Source organism: Diabrotica virgifera, chromosome 8 (genome assembly GCF_917563875.1).
Source record: "Diabrotica virgifera virgifera chromosome 8, PGI_DIABVI_V3a".
In the NCBI taxonomy this organism is placed as follows: domain Eukaryota; kingdom Metazoa; phylum Arthropoda; class Insecta; order Coleoptera; family Chrysomelidae; genus Diabrotica; species Diabrotica virgifera.
Genome location: NC_065450.1, coordinates 88794490 through 88818798, shown reverse-complemented (window position 1 = coordinate 88818798; position 24309 = coordinate 88794490). Strand labels below are relative to the sequence as shown.

Genomic DNA, 24309 nt, shown 5'->3' with positions numbered 1-24309 from the left:
GAAATTGTCAGATTAAGATAAGGTAAGTTAAGTACATGCAAAGGGGTGTATATTTCAAAAATCTGACGATTTGAGCAGGGCGTAAGGAAATGGGCGAGTCCCAAAGTTTCACAAGAAAAAAGCGAATATTTCGCGAAATAAATGACAGATCGAAAAACTAAAAAATACGTGCTCAATATTTTTTAAAAATCTATCGAATGATACTAAACACGACTTCCCATGGAGAGGGGTGGGGGGTAAATTTAATATTTTAAACACGAATCCCGCGATATTTCGCGAAATGAACATCAGATCGAAAAACTGTAAAATACACTTATTCAGTACTTTTGAAAAATCTATCGAATGGTATCAAACACGACCCCCCAAGGAGGTGGGGTGGGGAGTTACTTTAAAATCTTAAATAGGAGCCCCCATTTTTTATTGCAGATTTGGATTTCTTACGTAAAAATAAGTAACTTTTATTCGAAACATTTTTTCGAACTATGGATAGATGGCGTTATAATCGGAAAAAACGATTATTGTAAATGGAAAATTAAATTAAAAAATGGCAAGCGCCCACTAAAATGGAAAATTTTACTTAACTTTTTTTGGTTTTATGATCTACTCTTCACAACCCAATAGGTCCCCATAACGCTCGAGTGACTGCACATTTAGCATACTTTGCTCCCCTACCATAAGAAATGTTTAATAAACAACATATCAAAAAGTTCTACTCAAGAAGTGGGTGATTCATTTTTTATTAAACAAATGAACTGCGAAAATAGATGTTTTCTAAATAACTCCGAAAATATAAATTCTTTAAAAAAACTGACTTAGCCAATAAAAAATTGCTAAAGTCACCCTTCTCACAAACATTGGCGCACTGTAAACGAGCCTACGGCGAAGTGCACGGTTGAGTTTTTTTAATGTAATTCTTGAACTAATCGATCAAATGAAATTTTACAAATTGAACACGAAAGAAGAATAATTAAGCTATCTTAGAGTTATAATAAAAAGAAACAGAATATATGAGCATAAGTACGGTGTGGGCTGAAAGTGAGACTTACATGAATTTTGTTTAAAAATGATTTAAAAATGTGTAACTAATACAATATTTCTTATAAAACTCTCAATTTTGCACAACTTACCTTTCAATCATCTTACTAAACGATGTTTCATTAAAAAAAATCTCAAAAATTTAATTCAAATGATACGACGACGTCTAAAAAATGTAATTTTTGAAAACTTCATAGTTTTGCAGAATTAACACCAATTTAAGACGGTATTACGCAATTTTCAACAGATCTATTACAGTTTTATAGGTGTTTTTTTAAAGCTCAGGATGTAGTCTTTAAATTGCACTAAATTATTTTACTTTAGAAATGAAATAAACTATTTCTTTTTGAGAAAATTAAGAAAGATAACAAAAATGTAATACAAAAACCGAAAATTACCAGCTAAAAAAAAGTTTATACAAAGTGATCAAAACTTTTTTCTGTAAAACTTATCTAAAATACATTTAATAATATGCTTCAACAATAATAAATGTTCAACAAAAAAAATTTTTTTTAGCTCTTTTACAGTATGTCTGCGTAACTTGGAACCTATTGATAACGTTTTTATTATCAGTCTTACGAAAAAAGGGGTCTAGGACGTTTCATCGCCGCCGTTTCGATGCCGCCAGTTCGATGCCGATGTCGGCCGATTCATCGCCAGTCAATTAATCGCTATCTGATATATTTCCGAATTTTCGACAGTTACAATTATTAGTTATTTTTAGTACTACTTAGGAATTCTAGGAAATGCGAGATATGACGGCGATGAAATGGACTGGCGATGAACCGGCGGCATCGAAACGGCCGGCGATGAACCGGCGGCATCGAAACGTCCCTTTCCGGAAAAAAGGTATTCTTTATAAAATACTCTGCATCGTATATAATCTAAGATGCAACCATCAAATATAAAATTTTATTAATTTTATACGAGGTATGTCTAAAAATATGATTTTCACTCAAGAGTAAAGTATCTTTATATTTCACAATATCGAAAATTGTTATAAAGAAAAGTTGTTTGGAAATAAAAAATATGTTTCAGTGTTCAACTACATCTTTCTAATTAAAATATTGTGAATAATAAAGGCACTTGACTCTTAAGAAAAATTCATATTTTTTACATACCTCGTATAAAACTGGAAAAGTTTAATATCTGATGGTTGTTTCATAGATTTTAGACCCGGTAGCCGGTAGAGCATTTTATGAAGAATAACTTTTTTAATTTGAGAAACAATTGAATTTTTTTTTTGATTAGAATAAAGTTATTGAATATTAAATCATAGTTTTTAATTTCAAACAACTTTTCATAATAGCATTTTTTTGATATTCTGGAATAAAAAGGTACTTTACTCTTTAAAGAAATTCATATTTTTGACATAACTCGTATAAAATTGATAAAATTTGATATCTGGTGGTTGAGTTTTACATTTTTGACTATCCAGAGTATTTTATGAAGAATAACTTTTCTTCGTAAAATTGATAATAAAAAAGTTTTCCATGTGGTTCCTAGCTACGCAAACATACTGTATAAGAGCTTCTGTATAAGAATTTTCAAATTGTAATGCCATATTCGGATTCAGCATAACCAAAAACAAAATAGAAACATGTTTGATCAAAGTAAAATGATGAATTCAACGATATTTTTTTAAATTATTTATACAAAACAATTGTTATTGTTTAAACAATTAATAAACAATTAGCGGCCAAATCTGCGAGTAGAACTTTTTACTTTAACATGTAAATAAACTAACAAAAATAGTTTTAGAAAGATATAAGCTTGTTTGAATTATTCAGAAACAATGCATGTTTTCGTTCTAATTGCACTCCCCTAATAATAACTTTCTTAAAGGGCAATGGCCAGTCATCATTTCAGTGATCGTTTTAAAGTATGATCATTGTTTTGATTATTAGTTTGTTTTGTAATAATAGAAGATCATAGGCGCCAAGAAAGGTTATAGGCAAAAAAAAAGAAAAAAACAAAAGAGAATGCTTCAATGACAATTTTAAAGAGACCATACGGAAAAGAGATCAAGAACACAAGAAATATATGTATGGAACAATCAAGGTGATGGGTCATAAAATATGTCGAACAGAGAAAAGAAAATACGAAAAGGGTAATATAGAGAAAATATGTAGAAGAAAATCTTCAAAATAACCATATTTAAGAAAAGCGTATACATATCTAAGCAATTTAAGAGAAGGAAGGAATCTATGCCAAAGTCAAGAAGGGCAGCTAACCAGCGATCCAAAAGAGATACAATCAGTCTTGAAAACCTATTTTGGAATATAAGTAACAATCATGAAAACCTATTTTGGAAAGAACACGATGGCCGATGGAAGGGGTACAACAATCAGTACAAGAACAAAAGAATAACAGGACTCCACATTTGACAAATTCTTCGCTCAGCTACATAAATTAGGTTTCGAACGCCCAGTAGGACAAAAGCATAGGCCCATAAAAAAGATTTGGAATGATGAAACGATCCCTAGTGACTGGAAAACCAGGATTATAATTATTATTATGCCCAATCTAGAAAAATGGGATGAACTGAAACGCGAAAATTATCGAGGCATATCCCTCTCATGACAGTCAGAATACAAAATGAGCTCACTGAGAACTGTTCAAAAGTCAAAGTATTAAAGCAAGCAGATGGGCTGCAACCGACGCTATTCAATCTGACTCTCGAATATGTGGTAATATATGGGAATATGTGGACAGTTGAATATAAGGAGAGCTAATCTCCTAACAAATAAATCAATACAAATTGCCGTCTATACCGACGACATCAGCATTATATCTCACAGAACTGAAGAATATATTCGCAATTAAACACAGGCCAAAGAGTTGGAGGACTAGAAATAAATATTAAAAAGACAAAAAAGCGTACACAGGCAAGAGCTAGGGGAAACAGACGCATAATTTAATTAGAGGACAATATTGAAACTGCAGAAAATTTAACATATTTTTTGAGTTACATTAAACAAGAAATGAAACAGAAGAATTAGAAATTCACAAAATAATAATAAAGAGGAACGAAGCCTATTTTTCATTCGTCCATGAATTCTTCTCCAAAAACATACACTGTAGATCGAAAATCAGCGTCTACAAAACTATATACAAAAAGAAAGCTGGAAGTATTGGAAAGAAAGGAAAATGTTAAGGAATATTGTTTCAATTCCCAGTTATCCACTGATTAATACTGTTTTCATCTTATTGAAAGCGCTTCTGTCAATCTCTATGCGTCGTTTTATTTCGAGGCTACGTTCCCATTGTTCATTTCGTTCACATCCCAAATAATTGTATCTGATGTCTTCTAGTGCCTCTGTAAACATTTCTTCTGAACACATATTAAAAAGTAGAGGGGATAATAAACATCCTTGTCGTACTCATCTTCTTATTGGAATCTCTTTAGATTTTTGTTGGTCTACTCGAATTATGTCTTTCTGATATCAGTATAAATTATTTGTAATGATGAAATCCTGATCATCTATTTATGTGTTCCATAATATGTTTGCAAGCCTTCTGTGTTGATTTTGTCGAAAGCCTTCTCAAAGTTAACCAGACATATGAATACATCAATGGAAAAAATACATACATGGAAAGATACATTTTGGGAATAAAACTGCAAGACAGAAAATCAAGCAAATGGATAGTAGAGAAAAAAAGAATGTATGTGTACTTTGTACGCACGAAAGAAGTTATACTTATATCGTCTTCTATTATATGATTTCAATAAAATAAAATACTGTAAACAGTTTATTTTTATTTTATTTAAATATTAAACTAATTTTAATACTTACTACTTTCCAAAAATCCAAAAATTAAAAAAAGACAGCAATTGTCCGTATTTAAACCCGGGACCTTCCGATCTGTAGTCGAATGCTCTACCAATATACTACGACGGTATTGCTTTTACGGTTTCTCGGACATTATGACAATTCACGGTAACAAATAGACGAAGTGAAGTATAAAATATAAAAATGTTTTAATAATACGTATTATCTTACTCCCGAGTAAGACAAATCCAAAGACACAAAATTATAATAAATATATTTACTAAACACACTAATATATTCTTTCCACCCCTTTTTTGGACTGATACATATATAACTTCAAAGATTTAGCAACGAAGTCCATATTGTCTGTGTGCGCATGCGCGCAGAATAATAAAAATTCACTCTCAGTCGCGCCTAAAGAAGTATAACTTAAAAAAAAGTAAAAAATGTAACTGAACATATAACAGGGTTAAAGTGGAGATTTGCTGACCACAATGCGAGACAGGAAGATAAAATATGGAATACTGAAATACAAAGCTGGAGATCGTGGACAGGAAAAAGAGGAAGAGGAAGACCTCAGATGCGATGGAAGGACGATATTATAAAAGCTGCAGGAACTCACTGGAAAAGCGCAGCCAACGACAGACAGATATGGAAAGATTTGGGGAAGGAAATTTTATTGTAGTTATTTTCCTAACAAGTGCAGAAAGTCATACTTTTCCGCACGCTACTGCAGTTTGCCGAACGACGCGAAGCGGGAGTTCGGCAAGCAGTCGAGTGCGGAAAACAGACTTTCTGCAAGTGTTAGGAACAATATTTTTTCTACGAGTCTTTAAAAAATGACCAAATCTTAATCAATTAATTTAATTAATATGATTATTTCATTCATAGGAGATTCTGACCAATAGAAAGCTACAGAAATCTGAATTAAATCGATAATTTTTGATAATCTCCCGTCGTTAAGTATATTACGTCAGGTGCCCTTCGTTGCTACGAAAAAATACATTCAGTGACATTAATGACAGTTAATGTTTTAAAAATTATAAAAGTGATGACTTTCAATCGTCAAATATTTATAAAAACTGTGTGTTTAATGATACTTACATAAATAAATTACAATAAAATTTTGGTTTTGAACTGTTTTATTCATGAAATAATCGCAACAAATTGCACTCGACCTCTGAAATTAATATAGAATTTTTGCTCTCGTGACACTTTGACATAATTTCACTCGCCTTCGGCTCGTGAAATTAAAACTGTCAAAGTGTCACTCGGGAAAAATTCAATAATTTCAGAGCTCTTGTGCAATTACTACTGAAAATACATACACAAATTAATTCTTTGACTATAAGTTTGTTTCAACTCGATACAAAACCGTTCTTGAACGGTTCGTGAACCGCGCAGTAACGAAAAATGTGTTACTGGGCATATTTATTCGTTATTGCGCATGCGCGTAACGATTCAAGAATAGTTTTGTATCGAGTTGGAACAAACCTAAGATTGTCAAAACCAAACTTTCAATATAATTAGTTAGCATGACGACGATCTTGGTTTCCATGACGATGATTCAAAACGACTGTTATTGTCTACCGATTTGACTTTCGAATATTATGTCAAAATAATTTTATTTCATCGAATTGTCAGTAGTAATGTTGTTCTGAAGCTATTTTCTTGTGGCATTTTTATAATCAAGTATATTCAAATGGGAAATAAGCCACAATTTTACCTAAAAATGATTTTATTAACGTTTCGACGCCCAAGTCGGGTGTCGTTGTCAAAATACAAAATAAAAAAATAAAAAATTATTTTGTATTTTGACAACGACACCCGACTTGGGCGTCGAAACGTTAATAAAATCATTTTTAGGTAAAATTGTGGCTTATTTCCCATTTGAATATACTTGGTCAGTAGTAATTGCACAAGAGCTCTAAAATTATTGAATTTTTCCCGAGTGACACTTTGACAGTTTTAATTTCACGAGCCGAAGGCGAGTGAAATTATGTCTAAGGGTCACGAGGGCAAAAATTCGATTATAATTTTAGAGATCGAGTGCAATTTGTTGCGATTATTTCATGAATAAAACTGTTCAAAACCAAAATTTTATTGTAATTTATTTATGTACAAATTAGTACAATTAAACAAACAGTTGTTATAAATATTAATTTGACGGTTGAAAGTCATCACTTTTATAATTTTTAAAACATTAATTGTCATTAATGTCACTGAATGTATTTTTTCGTAGCAACGAAGGGCATCTGACGTAATATACTTGACGACGGGAAATTATCAAAAATTATTTGAAATTATTTGTTATTTAATTATTTTGAATACTTTCTCTCTCATACACCGACTATAATACTGCGCATAGACGCCATCCCCCACAGGCAACTTTAGAATCTTCCCCTTCTTCTTCTTCTTTTTGTATAGACATGACTCTGTCTGTTTTTCAATGTGCCTCTGGTAAGTTGTCGTTCCATCGTTTTCGTGGTCTTCCCACTGATCGACTTCCTATTGGGGAACCGTCTCTCGCTGTCCTGACTACACGATTTGTTGTCATTCGGCTTATGTGGTCATTCCATTCTATTCTTCTGTTTCTTACCCAGCTATTAATGTTATCCACCTTGCATCTCCGTCGTATATCTGTACTTCTAGCTCTGTCCCATAGAATCTTACCATCGATTTTTTGAAGGTTTCATCTCCGCTGTTTCGAGCAATATTTTTGTCCTCTCTGTGTCGGGTCGTGTTTCTGCCGCGTATGTCATTATTGGTCTGATGACTGTTTTGTAAATTCTGCCTTTCATTTCTTTTCCGATATTTTTATTTCTCCATATTGTGTCATTCAGGCAACCTGTGGCTCTGTTTGCTCTATTCACTTGATCTTCCACTTCTGTTTCGAGCCTTCCGTAGCTAGATAGTGTAATGCCTAGGTATTTAAACTCCATCACTTGTTCTATTATCTGACCTTCCAGCTCCAATTTACATATTACTGGTTATGCCTTTATAACCATGCATTTTGTCTTTTTTGAGGAAATTAACATGTTTAATTTTCTGGCGGTTAAATGGTGCAGCATACGTTGTAAATCAGCTTCACTTTGAGAGATTAGTTTTTCTCCCATTTATTATCCTTTTTTAGTTCTTACTTTTTTTATTATTTCGTCCATGATCAGGTTGAAGAATAAAGGACTCAATGAATCCCCCGTCTTATCCCATTGCAGGCTTCAATTGCGTCAGTTAGTTCATCTTCCACTTTTATTTTTATTGTGTTGTTCTGGTAGATGTTTTCGATCATTTTAATTATTCCTAGAGGTACCCTGTCAAATGTTTTCTTAAGGTCCACGAAACATAAATATGCCGGTTTGTTGTATTCCAACGATTTCTCTTGAACTTGCCTCATTATAAATATAGCGTCACTGCATGACCTTCCCGACCTAAAAGCTTGTTGTTCTTCTAGTCCAATCATCTGGTCTTTCAATAGGGGTTAGCCGGGAAAGTTTAGCGGAAGTTTTGCAAATTGGTAGTCTTATAGATTTTGAGGTGCTCTATCCGAATTTTCACCGTGCAACCTCTTTTTGGCCTAGGAAATGGCACCATTTTGGGAAAAATGGTACCAAAAACTGGTTTTTTGCAAATATCTTCTTGCCAGTCGATTTTTCGACAAAAATAGTTCTATACAAAATTATTCTGCGGAAAATTTGCAACATTTTATGTTCAATTAATTTTTTTCGTCAGATGAATAGTTTCGGTGTAAGAGCGCCGCGAATGTGATCACGACACTCCTATTGGCAGAAAACTCATTTCCACACCACCATGAGGTAGAGCAATGGCGCGTTTTTTTTTCTCGTGGTATCCCCAGTAGGCCTAGTCCACCTGACGCACTTATCGTGCTATCTAACGCATCTTTCTTCTGCGTTTTGCTGTCCCTGATGGACCGGGTTCACCAGGTTCAGCAGTTTCAACAGGTTCTTCGATGTTGGAAGTGCGCGATTCTTCGGTTATTTCTTCTACGGAATCCGCTTCCGCTTCAAGTTCAGCCTGAAATGTTTCAAGAATATTTTCGGTCTCGTCCTCTTCGTCGCTGTCTTGTACTCGAGTCTCTAAATTCGAACACGCCTCATTACAATTTATGCACATCGTTGAGCACTTTAGCCCAGCCTTTCTGCATCCGCATGCTCCTTGACATCCTTTTTTGCATTTGCAAGAAATAAGTTTCAATAAACTTTCCGGAGCAGGAGGCCGCAGTGTGGTGACAGGAATCAGTCCGTTGATACTTTTTTTTCATCCCCATTGTTCGGCATTCTTTTCCACCCCATACCACTGCTGGACTTGGTGATATGCGCGGAACGAATGTTGTCTTGCTGCCGCTTTTGTTGGAGGTAGTGAGGCGATATTGAATTTATTTTTATATGCTGATCTCATAAAACACTGATACCTATAGTCATTCAGCGATATAGTCTTCTTGTTACTGTAACCGTATACAGCTGTAACGAGAAATTGTTCTCCTACTTCAGCGATAGTTTCTGGGTCGGCATCTCGGTCTTTGAATACTGCGATAAGCTTCGCCAGTTGCGGATTCTTTTTCAATGCAGTCATGTATTTGATTTTTCCTTGATTGAATAATGCTGATGTGGTGTCACATCCACTAAAAGCGTGCAAAAACAGTATGTTATCGGCGGTTGATTTGTCTGTGATGCATTGTGCTGAATAGATCTGTTGCAACGTTTTTCCTCTTCCGGGTTTTAAAAGATATGTGTTTGGGCGTGTGCATAATGCAACCAATAAAATAAGAAGGTCCGTGTCTTCACCAACAACTATTGCGGAATCGAATGCAGATGAAACGCTGTTTGCCGTTGTTACGATTAATACATCTGCATCTTCTGTGGCTTGCTTGATCGTGAAGTTTGCAGCTTCAAATTTTAATTTCAACATTTCAATCAGGCGGTTCTTGTTCTTATCATTGGCCAGAAATTTCTCTTGTGACACGGTCGGAACCATTGTTTCGTCGAAAAATATGTCCACCGCAGCATGCATCCGTGATCTTCGTGATCGCTCCGCGTATTTCGTACCACGGTTCTCAGCATTTTCGGGATATCCATCAAACACGATGATAGCATTCGAAGTATAGTGTGATTGAACGAATGCGACATAATTATCACAAATGGACGAAAATGGTTCGCCACGATTCCAGACAACCCGGTGTAATAAGTAGCCTCCATCGATAACACACATGGCGGATCCAAAGTCGATATCATTAGGGCATTGATTAAATGCCTTTTACAGCGCAGATTTAACGCACTTGCGCATAATGCCTTGTTCATTGAAGAGCGACAATGGAAATGGAGCAAGTTCGAAGGTGAGGAAGTTTCGCAGTTCTTCATCAGATTTCTTCGTTATGCACATTCTCTGAAAAATTGCTAATGGATCAATCGTGACTACGTCTTCTTCTATCCGAATGCCTAGCATTCATGACGCTAAGTGGAATTACTCTGTCATTTCGTTTGAATTTAACAGTGTTGAAGTCTCCACCAATGATTTTTGAAAGACCCGCTCTACCGAGTTCTTGTGCCATATGAGGATTAATTTTCTCAGTTCCGGAAATTCCGGTGCTGATCGACATGATTTCTTCTATTTCAGGAAAAAGATTATGTTGGGCGAACCAATCCGTCAATTTTTCGACGTCAATGTTGTCACGACTGATTCGCGAGCCTCTCAGATCAATATGCTGCTCGGAACTTGCAAAAGCTACATTGCAGAATTGTTCAATCCCTTCACAAACGTTGTGTAGAAATACCATCCCTAAAGTCCACATTGTAAGCACGCTGTCCCTGACTCCTCGGCCATGAGTAAAGCCACCGATGCACTTCATTGTCCTCATCAGCGATTGTTCAATAGTCATATCTGACCACGTACCACACCAAAACTTATCGGATCGTCGGATTGTAAACCATCCTTTGGTAGTAAATGACTCATATTCATCAGCAGTCATTTTTTCTTCCAAACTATACATATCTTGCAGATACAAATGGCAAGACTTGGCATATAAAAAGTGGCCACTGGCATGGAAGTAGGGCAACATTTTATGGATGGTGTCAAGATGTAGATGCCAATTACCCATTCTTTCTGCCTCGATGAATTGTTTCAGCAGCGTAACCATCCGAAAGTATTGAACCCATAACTTTGCCGTAGCGCCGCGTTGTTCGAATTTCACCAGCTGCTCTTCAAATTTATTAGCAAGTTGCTTGTAGCATTCTTCTTGATCTGCCTCGAGTACCACTGTCCTGTCCAAGTTGTATAAAATGTCTTCTAGTTCTTGACGCTCATCAGGTGTAAAATCAATTGACTGCATGACAATTTTTGCAATCGCAAGATGAGTCAACGTATGTGCTCTGACTGCGCGTGCATATGCATGTCCAGCCATAATTTTATCGATGGAATTAAGGGCATAAATTGTGTTGAAAAGCTCTTTCAAGCCGCTACCAGCCATTATGTACCCGATAGATCCCATGAACGACATTAACAAATGAAATCCACCAAGTCTCACAACGACGTTACTTAATTTTGTATCATCACCACTCGTTGAAACAATGTCTCGCGCTTTAATATATAACGGCTGGTCAAATGTAACGAAGCAAGTTTGCTGATTCAAACACTCAGGTTTCTCGGCAGCAGAACAAAGAACCGTGTAAATTGTATCGTAATTCCCCGGAGGAGCGTTTATAAACGGCAGACATGCTACGAACGATTTCTGGAAAGAAAGGTCTGCAGTGGCTTGATCCATGAACCCGCCCCATCCAGGTATGTTACCCAGATTAGCCCATTTCCCGTATAACCATAATAAGTCTGTTGCGGACGGAATTACCACGTTCGGTACCAAACGAATGCTGTCCAGGTTTCGAATTTCGATAGCTTTTGAACCTAGAACACTTTTTTTTTCGAATGTTTTCAGTGCGACACTACCAAATTTTCCAATTGTTTGAGCAGACGGCATTTTTTTCAGACGTTCGATTTTTTGATCCGGAGCGATAGCGGTTGCAGGAGTTATACATTGAATGCCCCCCATAGCATGAAAAGTGTTGTAACCATCTATTGTTCGTGTGTTAAAATCTGCGTTATCAAAAACAAATTGAGAAAACGCAAAATCCTCGATACCCAACGATGGCCGCATTATAGTAGAGACTTGAAAAAGCATTGCTTCGGTGTATGAAGCACAATAGCCAAGAGATGATAACGTGTCTATTAATCGCCGTGATCCATACTTTTGGTACAAAAATGCCGCTACACCAATTTGCATCGGCGATAAAAAAGATTTTGGCCTTACTGCGGCAATCACGCAATGCGCCAGAGCAGTACTTTTAGTCTTCCATTTTTCTAAAGACGAACGTTTATTTTTCAATATAACGTCGTCCAGTAGGGTGCGTAAAGTTTCAGGTACATCCGAAGATACTCCCTGAAGAAAATTATCTGATGGCGGATAATGCGTGGTATCGTAAACCTTAGAGCGGATGTCCTCTACAATGATTACCGCAGCAGTTTTTACAATACGCATCCGTTCTTCTTCCTCGTTGAACGATTTTTGGCTATACCAGGCATCTGTTAATACTTTGTATCCTGTGTTTCGAAAGCAGACCACAGGGGACTTGTTCGCAGAAAATGCAATAACAATATCGTCACCATATTTCTTCAAAGGCTGCGCCTTAACAGTCTTCGTGTGCGGACGATAATCGCCTTCAATTTTATCCATGAGTTCGTCCAGAGAAAACTAACATTCTTCATAATTTGCCTCAAGATGAGAGTAAATATACTGCATCGCAGTATCGATTTCGCTCGCATGCGGACCTCTTTTTCTATCGGTTTCTCCAGAAGATGGTGCGTGATACAACTTTTTCATGCATGCGATATGATACAGTCCATCAGCTGCGACTAGATCGTGAATTTGTTCAAGACGCTCAACAATCTTTCGACCCCAATCATCGTTACGTTCTCTAGCGAGTTGTATAATAGTGTCTTTCATCGATATCTTGCGCACATTGTACACCATCTTACGAGCACGCTCACGAGGGCCTAGCTTCTGTAACTTTTTCATTAGTTCTGTTACTACAGCCGCACACAGAAAACAATGATTTTTAAATGAAAATGTCGAGACACTAGATCGCCGTTGTGGAGGAGAGTAAGCGCTAACACCTCCTCTACGTAGAAATGCAGCGATTAATTTATCGTTATTATATTGCCTTCGACACGCTTCGTGAACCTGTATCGAAGTTAGTCCTTTGAGGAGGTCCTTTTTACCATCCTTTCTTTTAATACTGGATTGGCGAAATGTCTCCAACCCTTTTTCCTTAACTTGAGTCACTGCACTTTCAGCTAAAGGATTCTCGCAAATAAAACAGTTTTTTTTCTCGGTCGCCATGTCTCTGAAAACGATACACACGCACAGAAAGACGTACTCGAACTGAGGCCCAACGGCAGATGTCTGCTAGAGAAGGGGACAAGGCCGAAGGGAAGGGCCTTTTATACCTGCGTTTTAACAATAGACCGTTGGGAGCGCTCAGGGGTCGGTTTATGACGCGGAGTGGAAGATTTTTCACCAATGCGTGTATTGCGGTTACATTGTCCGCGCTCTTACACCGAAACTATTCATCTGACGAAAAAAATCATTTAGACATAAAATGTTGCAAATTTTCCGCAGAATAATTTTATATAGAACTATTTTTGTCGAAAAATCGACTGGTAAGGATATATTTGCGAAAAACCAGTTTTTAGTACCATTTTTCCCAAAATGGTGCCATTTCCTAGGTCAAAAAGAGGTTGCACGGTGAAAATTCGGATAGAGCACCTCAAAATCTATAAGACTACCAATTTGCAAAACTTCCGCTAAACTTTCCTGCTAATACTGCCAGATGATTGGACTATTCTGCTAATGGTATAATTTCATTCAATTTGTTTGTTATCACTTTGGTTGTTAATTTTAATGTTGTGTTTAATAAGTTTATTACTTTAGAATTTGTGAACTGTAAATACCTATACATAACTTTCTAAATCGTAACTTAAGGGGAGTTTTATCATCTAATAAACCTTAGACCATAAAAACTGAGTTTTTATGGTCTAAGTTTATGGTATAAGAAATAAACCAAAGGTGGCAAAGAGACAACTAAGAAACGGATTTTGACGTGGACACCAGACTCGTCATTAGATCATGTGAAACAAAAAAATCAAAAAGATCAAAAAGAGTTTCTCGAAGTTACGATTTCGATTTTTTTTAGTTTTAACAGTATTTGAATTTTTGCCATCACCAAAGTTTTGACAACTTTATTTTTAATTTCTTGTTTGTCTGTCAAATCGTAAAGTGATGCAAACCGGAATGTTTTTAAATGGCGGAGTAATTTACTCCGCCATTTACCGCCATCTACCGCTAATTTACTTTCTAAAAAGAAAGGGAACAGCTGTTGAACGTTTCTCGCTACGCTAAAGCGCGCGGGCGCGAAGCTGCTGTATATTAAACATTGTGTATTTCCGGTAATTTTGATCCGATCAATGTGAAATTGTCAGAGATTATTTTTGAAGTTATGTGCTTTCGAAAATTTCAAACGATACCCTAACTCACTTAAAAACCTTTAATGTAAAATGTTTGCCTTTGTATGTAAAAAATAAATCGAACTTATAAACAACAAATTGGTATTTTCATAATTATGACTCTAGAAATAAAGATTGTTTTTTCTTCAAAAACTGCTACATAATCTCATCTAACACGTATTTTTATTGCTTTATCTATAGTTGTTACCATTTTCGTTTTACTGATATTCATTCTCAGATAAGCATCCAACCCAAAGAAACATCATTTAAATCAAAATCGAATAAATTGCGAGAGTGAATTCCGAGGATTCCGACCATTCAAAGTAACTATTTTACACATCTCTACTCGGTATTAATGTATCGATTTTGTAATATTCCAGTAAGCCCAAAACAACCCAACACATCCTGACACGATAAAACAGCGTGCCAGAGATCGCTTGGTTCACGGCGAAACGACGGGTTAATCCATCTCTGCCTTTTATTTCGTGGGGCTTAATGGGGATGATGTGAATTGCCTTCGAAAACAGAATTGGCTGCAACATCGATGAGCATAAAATAAATACAGCAGATAATATACGTTTGCTATGTACATCGTTAAAATTTATATGTTTGACATACACTGTATCTCTTTGAGGGGCAATAGTAGATATATTCACGGAAAAATTGCCAGAGTGAAGCAACAACATTTTTATTCACATATTATTGATAAAAAACATACAAATGGGCTAATTACCTACTGTTACTTACTTACTTTTACTTTACTCCTCTTGATTCCATTTGGAACATAGGGCCTCTACAGTCCCCTCCATTTATCTCTGTTTCTGGCCAGGGCTTTCACTTCTTTCCATGTTAACCCATTGTCTTCTAGCTCTCTTGTAATATTTCTTTTCCAGGATGTCATTGGTCTGCCTTGTTTTCTTTTTCCAGTTGGTTGGTAATCCAGGGCTTGTTTGGTTATATCATCTTCATTTTTCCTTAATGTGTGTCCAATAAACTTCCATTTGCGTCTATTTATCGTTTTGGCTATCGGCTCTTGATAAGTTTTTCTCCAAAGTTCCTTGTTACTTATCCGATTTGGCCAATATATTTGCAATATTCGTCTAAGGCATATATTTACAAATGTTTGAACCTTTTGTGTAATCTTTTTCTCTATTTTCCAAGTTTCTGCTGCATATAGCAAAATGCTCTTTACATTTGTATTAAATATCCTGATTTTGGTTTTGGTTGTTAATTTATTGGACTCACATGTTTTCTTCAGCATATAGAACGCATTTTGGGCTTTAGTTATCCTTCCATTAATTTCTTCTTCTATTCCACCGCTAGCGTCAATTATGCTTCCCAGATAGCAAAACTTCTGTACATTTTCTACTTCTTCTCCTTCAATGAATATACCCATTTCTCTTTCCGTATTTATCTTCATAAGTTTGGTTTTTCTTGTGTTAATCTCTAGTCCTATTTTTCTTGCTTCTTTTGTCACCTTTTCTGTTTTTTTCTGCATATGTTGTCTCTTTTCGGACACCAGACATATATCATCTGCAAAGTCTAGATCTTCAAGCTGACCGAAAGCATTCCATCTAATTCCTGTTTTATTTTTCGTTGCCTTCTTCATGACCCAGTCGATTAAGATCAAAAATATGGTTGGAGATAGAATACACCCCTGTCTGACTCACTGTCTATGTTGATTGGTTCTGTGAGTTTCCCATTGTGCATGATTTGTGCGGTATATTTTTCATAGAACATTTTGATAATTCTTATGTATTTTAATGGAATTCCATATCTCTTTAATATTTCCCACATTTTTTCTCTGTTAATCCGGTCAAAGGCTTGTCTAAAGTAAATGAAATTTATATAGATTTTGCTCTGCCATTCTATTGTTTGTTCTACAATGTTTCTTAATGTGATAATATGATATGTACATGCTTTATTACTTCTGAAGCCCGCTTGGTTTGGTCTTAACAACTGGTCTATAGTTTCTTTCATTCTTTCTAGTATCATCCTTGTTATGACTTTACTCACTGTAGAAAGTAGTGTTATTGCTCTCCAATTGTTGCAATTTGTTTGATCTCCCGTCTTGGGTATCTTTACAATTATACCTTTTTTTCCAATCATCAGGTATTCTCTCCTCCTGCCATATTCGGCTTATTAGTACATACAGGATTTCTTCCGATGTTTCTCTATCTGCTTTCAGTAGTTCTGTGGTAATGTTATCTATTCCAGCTGCTTTCCCTCTTTTCAGCTGTTGTATTGCTTTACTTACTTCTTTTTTTGTGAATTTCGATTGGGTGAAGCTTAGTTCTTCCTTTATTTCTTCATTTTCCATTTCGTGTTCTATTATTCTGTCGGAATATACTTCTCTAAAATGTTCGATCCATCTCTTAACTATTTCCTTTTCATTCTTCAATATTTTCCCGTTTTTTGTCTTTTACATGCTCAACGTTCATTTTTCCGCGCGAGCTTAGTTTTTTCGTCGTTTTATATAGAGTTCCCATGTCGTTGTTTTTTGCTGCTGTTTCTGCTTCTATTAACAGTTCTTCGTTATATTGTCTTTTGTCGTTTCTGGAATTTTTTTTAACTTTTTTATCTTTCTCTCTATATTCTCTCTTCATTTGTTCCCTATCTCTTAGATCATTTTTTAGCATTTTACATTTAAGTAGTTTCCTTTCTTTTATTTTTTTCCACGTGCTTCTCGATAGCCATGGTTTATTACTTCTTTTTTGTATTCCTATCGTTTCTTTTGCTGCTTGTTTATATACATACTTGCATTTATCCCACAGCTCTTCTATCGTGGCATTTTCTGTGTTGTAAGTTTTATTATACAGGGTGTCCCGAAAAGATTGGTCATAAATTATACCACTGATTCTGGGGTCAAAAATAGGTTGATTAAACCTCACTTACCTATATACAATAGTGCACACAAAAAAAGTTACAGCCCTTTGAAGTTACAAAATGAAAATCGATTTTTTTTAATATATCGAAAACTCCTAGAGCTTTTTTATTGAAAATGGACATGAGGAATCCTTATCATAGCAACATCTTAAAAAAAAATTATAGTGAAATTTGTGTACCCCATAAAAATTTTATGGGGGTTTTGTTCCCTTAAACCCACCCAAACTTTTATGTACGTTCCAATTAAATTATTATTGTGGCACCATTAGTTAAACACAATATTTCTAAAACTTTTTTGCCTCTTAATACTTTTTTGATAAGCCAGTGTTTATCGAGATATTTTGAATATTTGCCGAATCCACCACCTATTTGTATATGGTTAAGTATGATTATAGACACCTGTTAATAATCTGAAAATTTATTTATAACTAAAATTTTTTGGTATATTTTGAAAAAGAAGCCACATCTCGATAAAAGTTGACTTACCAAAAAAAGACTAAGAGACAAAAAAGTTTTAAAAACACTGTGTTTAACTAATGGTACCACAATGATAGTTTAATTGCAACGTACACAAACATTTGGGGGGTTTAAAGGAACAAAACCCCCATAAATTTTTTATGTAAATATAGTAAAAAAGTAGCTGCATCTCGATAAAAATTGGCTTATCGAAAAAATACTAAGAGGCAAAAAAGTTTTAAAAACGTTGTGTTCAACTAATGGTACCACAATAATAAATTAATTGGAACGTACACAAAAGTTTGGGGGGTTCAAGGGAACAAAATCCCCATAAATTTTTTATGGGGTGGACAAATTTCACTATAATTTGGTTTTAAGGTGGGCCTGTCATAATAATGATACATGCCCGTTTTCAATAAAAAATCTTTGAGAGTTTTCGATATATTGAAAAAAATCGATTTTCATTTTGTAACTTCAAAGGGCTGTAACTTTTTTTATGAGCACATTTGTACTAAGGTAAGTTAGGTTCAACCGAACTATTTTTGACCCCAAAATGTGTGGTATAATTTATGACCATTCTTTTCGGGACACCCATAATTCTCTTAACTTGGTCTTATATTCTTCAGTACTTTCATTTCCGTCTTTGAGCCACTGAACGTTATCTTTCTCGTTGTTCCATTGGCGTTTTCTTACTTCTGGCTAGTTTTAGTTTGATTTTGGCTCTAATTAACATGTGGTCGGACCCTATGTCTGCCCCAATCATTGCTTTAACATCTAAGAGTGAGTGCCTCCATGTCTTATCTATGGTTATGTGGTCAATCTGATTGTGTGTTTGTCCATCGGGGGATGTCCATGTTACTTTATGTATGCGTTTGTGTTGAAATATACTTCCACCCATGACTAAACTGTTTTGAGTGCAGAAATCTATAAACATGTTACCATTCTCATTAATTTGTCCCAATCCTTCTTTCCCCATTATAGTTTCTCTTCCACTATTATTCGTTCCTATTTTGGCATTCATATCTCCGATTATCATCACAATATCTTTTTTATATTTATTTTGTATTTTATCGTATGCCGTCTGTAGCTGTTGGTAAAACTCATCTTTTATGCCCTGTTCTTTTTCATTTGTTATTGCATATACATTAACAATTATTAGATTTTTATATCTCGCTTTGAATCTAGCCATTATTATTCTATCCGAGATGGCTTCCCATTCTATTAGGGCATTTGTTGCTTCTTTTGAAATCATGAATGCAACACCACTCTCGTGTCGGTCTTTTTCGCCACATTTTCCCGAGTGTATAACCGTTTTGTCGTGTTCAATTCTTGTTTTTCCACATCCCTTCCATCCAATTTCAGATAATCCTAATATACCTACTAATGTTATTTTTATCCATTTAGTTTGCCACTTGATGTGTTTTACTTGTTTCAAACATTGTTCGGACATTCCAACATCCTATGTACGTTGTTTTTCTCAAATCCATTTCCGTGGCCATTTTCGTCATCGCGTTATCCGTCCTATTTCCGAGGCTTGTAGAGGTTTCTTTAGAAATATTATTTTTTATGTAGTGAGGTCGCTAACCTCACGCACAACCCTCCTCCTTTCTCATCCTGGGCTTGGGACCAGGCAATGGTGGAGTTAATTACCTACTGTTAACTGTTACTGTCACATAAAATAACAGTCTCGTGAGCGTATCTATGACTATTGATCAGTTCACCATTGATTTTGACTCCAAAGTCTTTATCATTACATGCAAAGCCTGTTTGAGAATTATATCCGAGTCTTCTTCTTTAAGTGCCATCTCCGCGACGGAGGTCAGCAATCATCATAGTTATTCGGACTTTAGAGACGGCTCCTCTAAAATATTTCTATAATCCACGTCTTTGTATGTTCCCATGTTTGATTGGGATCGCCAGTAATGTTTGGTGTGTTACTATTTATTTTGTACTGGAATATAATATAAAATAAAAATGTATACCATTTTTATTCAGTAACAATGCGAAGGCAAAACACTCTTATTTTTCACTTAGAACAGGGAGCGCAGTCCAGCACTGTGAATCGACGATTTTCGACTCTTATTGGAGTCTCATCGGAGAGACGTAGGCCTGCTGCTCCATACTCGAAGTGACCAACCATGAAATGACCCCCATGACCAACCAATGTGGGGGTAGGCTTTCATGGTTGGTCACTTCGAGTATGGAGCAGCAGGCCTAATCTCTCCCATGAAACTCCAATAAGAGTCGAAAATCGTCGATTCAGAGTGCTGGACTGCGCTCCGTATTCTAAGTGAAAAATAAGATTGTTTTTCCTTCGCATTGCAACTGAATAAAAATGGTATACATTTTTATTTTTATTTTTATGTAATATTAGTATTACTTCTATAGAGTAACTAGGTCCATTTTCCGTTGGAACTTTACCAAGCTGCAGACGGGGGTTGTGAATTGCATAGTGTAGAATTCCTTCCCCTTTGTCTTCACTGCAGCATCCATTTGGCTTGCATATTGCAGAAGCCTTGGAGGTGTCACCAGGGAAATGGACCAATAAATTTTCAATTTAAAAATCTTTTAGTAATATTTTTAATATTTTTTAATATTATAAATGTTGCTATCAGGATTGAAAACTTTATCTTTCAATTTCCAGATGACGCTAGTCACCTAATCCATACACGTCAGTTGCAATATGGGGGTAGGCTTTCATGGTTGGTCACTTCGAGTATGGAGCAGCAGGCCTACGTCTCTCCGATGAGACTCCAATAAGAGTCGAAAATCGTCGATTCAGAGTGCTGGACTGCGCTCCCTATTCTAAGTGAAAAATAAGATTGTTTTGCCTTCGTATTGCAACTGAATAAAAATGGTATACATTTTTATTTTTACACTTTTGTAAAAGACCTTTTTTATTTTGTTTATATTGATTTTTATTTTGCAGGATATGATACTCCAGAGAAGGTAATATTAGCCTACAATGGACTCGGTGCGTGGGGCCAGAAATCAGGGTCGGCGTCCTTTCACGGTTGTCCTGTCAACAGGTGTACTTTGACGGACGACAGGAGCAAGGCTGCTGACGTAGATGCCATTTTGTACAAAGACCATTTTATACATCCTGGTGTTGCGCGACCTATGAAACAGGTAAACTTGCAAATATTCTTCATTTATTACTTTGAATTTAATACGGCCGTATAGGTCTTTTCATTCACAGTCAATTGTTTAGAGCTTCTGTCATATTTCGTATAATCCGTGTACATATATTATACACAGATTATACAACATATGACAGAAGCTCGAAACAAATGACAATCGATGAAAAGCCCTATTGGCTCAAATTGTTCCTTTGCATATATTAGAGAGATATTGCAAATTTAACACAGCCTACGTTGCGTTATTTACACCGCGCTATTTTGACATACTTAATTGAAATTTGTCAGACGTTTCATAAATATAGATATTGCTCAACATTTTGGTTGCGGTATTGTTAGGGTAGGGCTCCATTAAGATTAGTGGTTTTTCTAATTTGTATGCGATTTAAAATGGATCAAGACTTAAAAGCTCTTATTTTGGCCAATGCTAGTGATGATGACATCGAGTTTATCATCTTGCATAACATTCAGGGAAATAAACATAGTTTTACATGCTCAAAACCAAGAATTTGATTTAGAAGGAAAGAAGGTTCGGATTTTCTTCCAAATATCGAGCAAGAGAAACAAATGATCCTCGAGTGTTCTTATAATAAAAGATTTTCCTGTTGCACTCTTCATGTTTTCCTAAACTAATGTCCAATTTTCTGGATATGTCAATGGATTTTGACCTAAAACTTGTTTTAATATAAACACAAATCGTCCACAGACGTAAATCTGATTCGTTTGCTACTGTCTGAGATACTAATTTTAGAAAATTATTACAAATAAATTTAGTTTAAAAATGAAAGAACAACAACAAACTAGGATACCTCTCGGCTTCGGAGGAGCATCCGAGCGCAGTTTACCCTCTGGTTGCCTTGCCCTTGGATCCGTGTTACACTGCCTACCAACTAAACCCACTCTCGGCTTACGCGTGTGGCACGTCTTTCCAGACCATTCTCTCGCGCCCTCCTACACAATCCTTGCAAACATCCTGCTAGAAAGAATTAAAACATACACAGTTGGGGATTATCAATGCGGATTTAGACCAGGCCGCTCTACTATTGACCAGATATTCACAATAAAACAGATAATGAAAAAATGCTGGGAGTTTGATCGTGAGCTTCATCAGATGTTCGTAAGTTTTAAACAGGCATTTGATAGAGTATGCATGGAGACTGTGGACGGCGACGCAGGAACTTGGTTTTCCAAAAAACTAGTCAATTTGATACGAATCTGTATTGAACGGTTACGATGTAAGGTAAGAGTTGGACAACAATACTCGGAGATATTTGAAATGAACAAAGGACTAAAATAGGGAGATGCACTTTCACCACAACTCTTCAACTTAGCTCTGGAACACATAATCAGAAGTGCAAGAATTGAAATACTGACAACAGTATTTTATCGAGAAGGACCAAACTTACTATTGGCATTTACAGACGATATCGATTTAATAGGAAACACCTGATTAAGGATGAAGGAGACTTTCGTTAGGTTCAAGAAGGAAGCAGAAAAGATGGGGCTTGTAATCAATGAAAAGTAGAACTAAATATATGCATATGAGCCATGATACAATAACAGAAGATATGACATGGTGCAGGTAGGCGGGGCCAACGTAGCTACGTCACTCTGTGAGTAGAACAGCATTATATTCAATGTTGTCGTATAGTAAACACTGTTTATTTTTGTGCTTAAGGTGAATTTTACTTATAATTTGTTACACTTTTATCAAAAATATTATATTCATAGTTAGATTTAAATAGTTCTTAAGAGGTGTGATCATAAATATAATTAATGAATAAGAGAACTTAAGTAATAAAAAAATATAACTGATGGGCTTCATGACTATCGCAGCTTTAACTTTTTTTATCAGTTAACACATTACAATTTTATTGTTACCTTTATTTCATCGTCAGTACATGTATTATACAGGGTGTATAATACATGTATTATACAGGGTGTCCCGAAAAGATTGGTCATAAATTATACCACATATTTTGGGGTCAAAAATAGGTTGATTGAACCTCACTCACCTATATACAATAGTTCACACAAAAAAAAGTTACAGCCCTTTGAAGTTACAAAATGAAAATCGATTTTTTTTCATATATCGAAAACTCTTAGAGATTTTTTATTTAAAATGGAGATGTGGCATTCTTATAGCAGCACCATCTTAAAAAAAAATTAAAGTGAAATTTGTGCACCCCATAAAAATTTTATGGGGGTTTTGTTCCCGTAAACCCCCCAAACTTTTGTGTACGTTCCAATTAAATTATTTTTGTGGCACCATTAGTTAAACACAATGTTTTTAAAACTTTTTTGCCTCAGGTACTTTTTCGATAAGCCAGTGTTTATCGAGATATTTTGAATATTTGTCGAATCCACCACATATTTGTATATGGTTAAGTACGATTATAGAGACCTGTTTATAATCTGAAAATTTATTTACAATTTACATTGTTAGGTATATTTTGAAAAAGAAGCCACATCTCGATAAAAGGTGACTTATCAAAAAAAGACTAAGAGGCAAAAAGTTTTAAAAACACTGTGTTTAACTAATGATACCACAATAATAGTTTAATTGGAACGAACACAAACATTTGGGGGATTAAAGAACAAAACCCCCATACAATTTTTATGTAAATATATTAAAAAAGAAGCCGCATCTCGATAAAAACTGGTTTATCAAAAAAATAGTGAGAGGCAAAAAAATTTTAAAAACGTTGTGATTAACTAATGGTACCACAATAATGAATTAATAGGAACGTACACAAAAGTTTGGGGGGGTTTAAGGGAACAAAACCCCCATAAAATTTTTATAGGGTGGACGAATTTCACTCTAATTTTGTTTTAAGATGTCCCTGCCATAAGAATGATACATGTCCATTTTCAATAAAAAATCTCTAATAGTTTTCGATATATTAAAAAAAATCGATTTTCATTTTGTAACTTCAAAGGGCTGTAACTTATTTTATGAGCACATTTGTACTAAGGTAAGTTAGGTTCAGTCGAACTATTTTTGACCCCAGAATGTGTGGTATAATTTATGACCAATATTTTCGGGACACCCTGTATATAGGGTGGAAGGCACTTATAGAATAAAATTATTTCTGTCCTTGTTTTAAAAAATTTTAAAAAACGCTGAAACCCTTTAATTTTTATATATAAATGTAGGCTTTTTAAACCTAAATTTAAATTTAAACAGAGTGATTCACGCAAGCCTGGTATAGTTCATAAGCTTTATTTTTAATGGAACACCCTATATTATATTTTTATATTATTAAAAGCTACTTAACGGCCTGATTTCAACGACCCATATCATGTATGGTGTATTATGAATAATACAGGGTGAAATTTTGAAATTACAGTGTATGGAAACCACTTATGGAATAAAATTGTTTGTGTCCTTATTTTAGAAAATTATAAAAAACGCTAGGATACGTCAACTTTTAAATTTAGATATGCTCTTCTTA

General features: G+C 35.3%; 1 protein-coding gene across 6 annotated transcripts in view; it reads left to right on the top strand.

Moving 5' to 3' along the window:
- LOC126890792 (glycoprotein 3-alpha-L-fucosyltransferase A-like) overlaps positions 1–24309 on the top strand; it is a 319356-nt gene that overhangs the window by 231509 nt on the left and 63538 nt on the right. For all 6 annotated transcript variants that reach the window (XR_007700463.1, XM_050659984.1, XM_050659985.1 and 3 more), the window contains exon 4: positions 20647–20846. Coding sequence is in view for 5 of the 6 variants with exons in the window: in XM_050659984.1 (XP_050515941.1) it covers positions 20647–20846 (200 nt within the window). In the remaining variant the exon portion in view is untranslated. The remainder of the gene's footprint in view (positions 1–20646; positions 20847–24309) is intronic.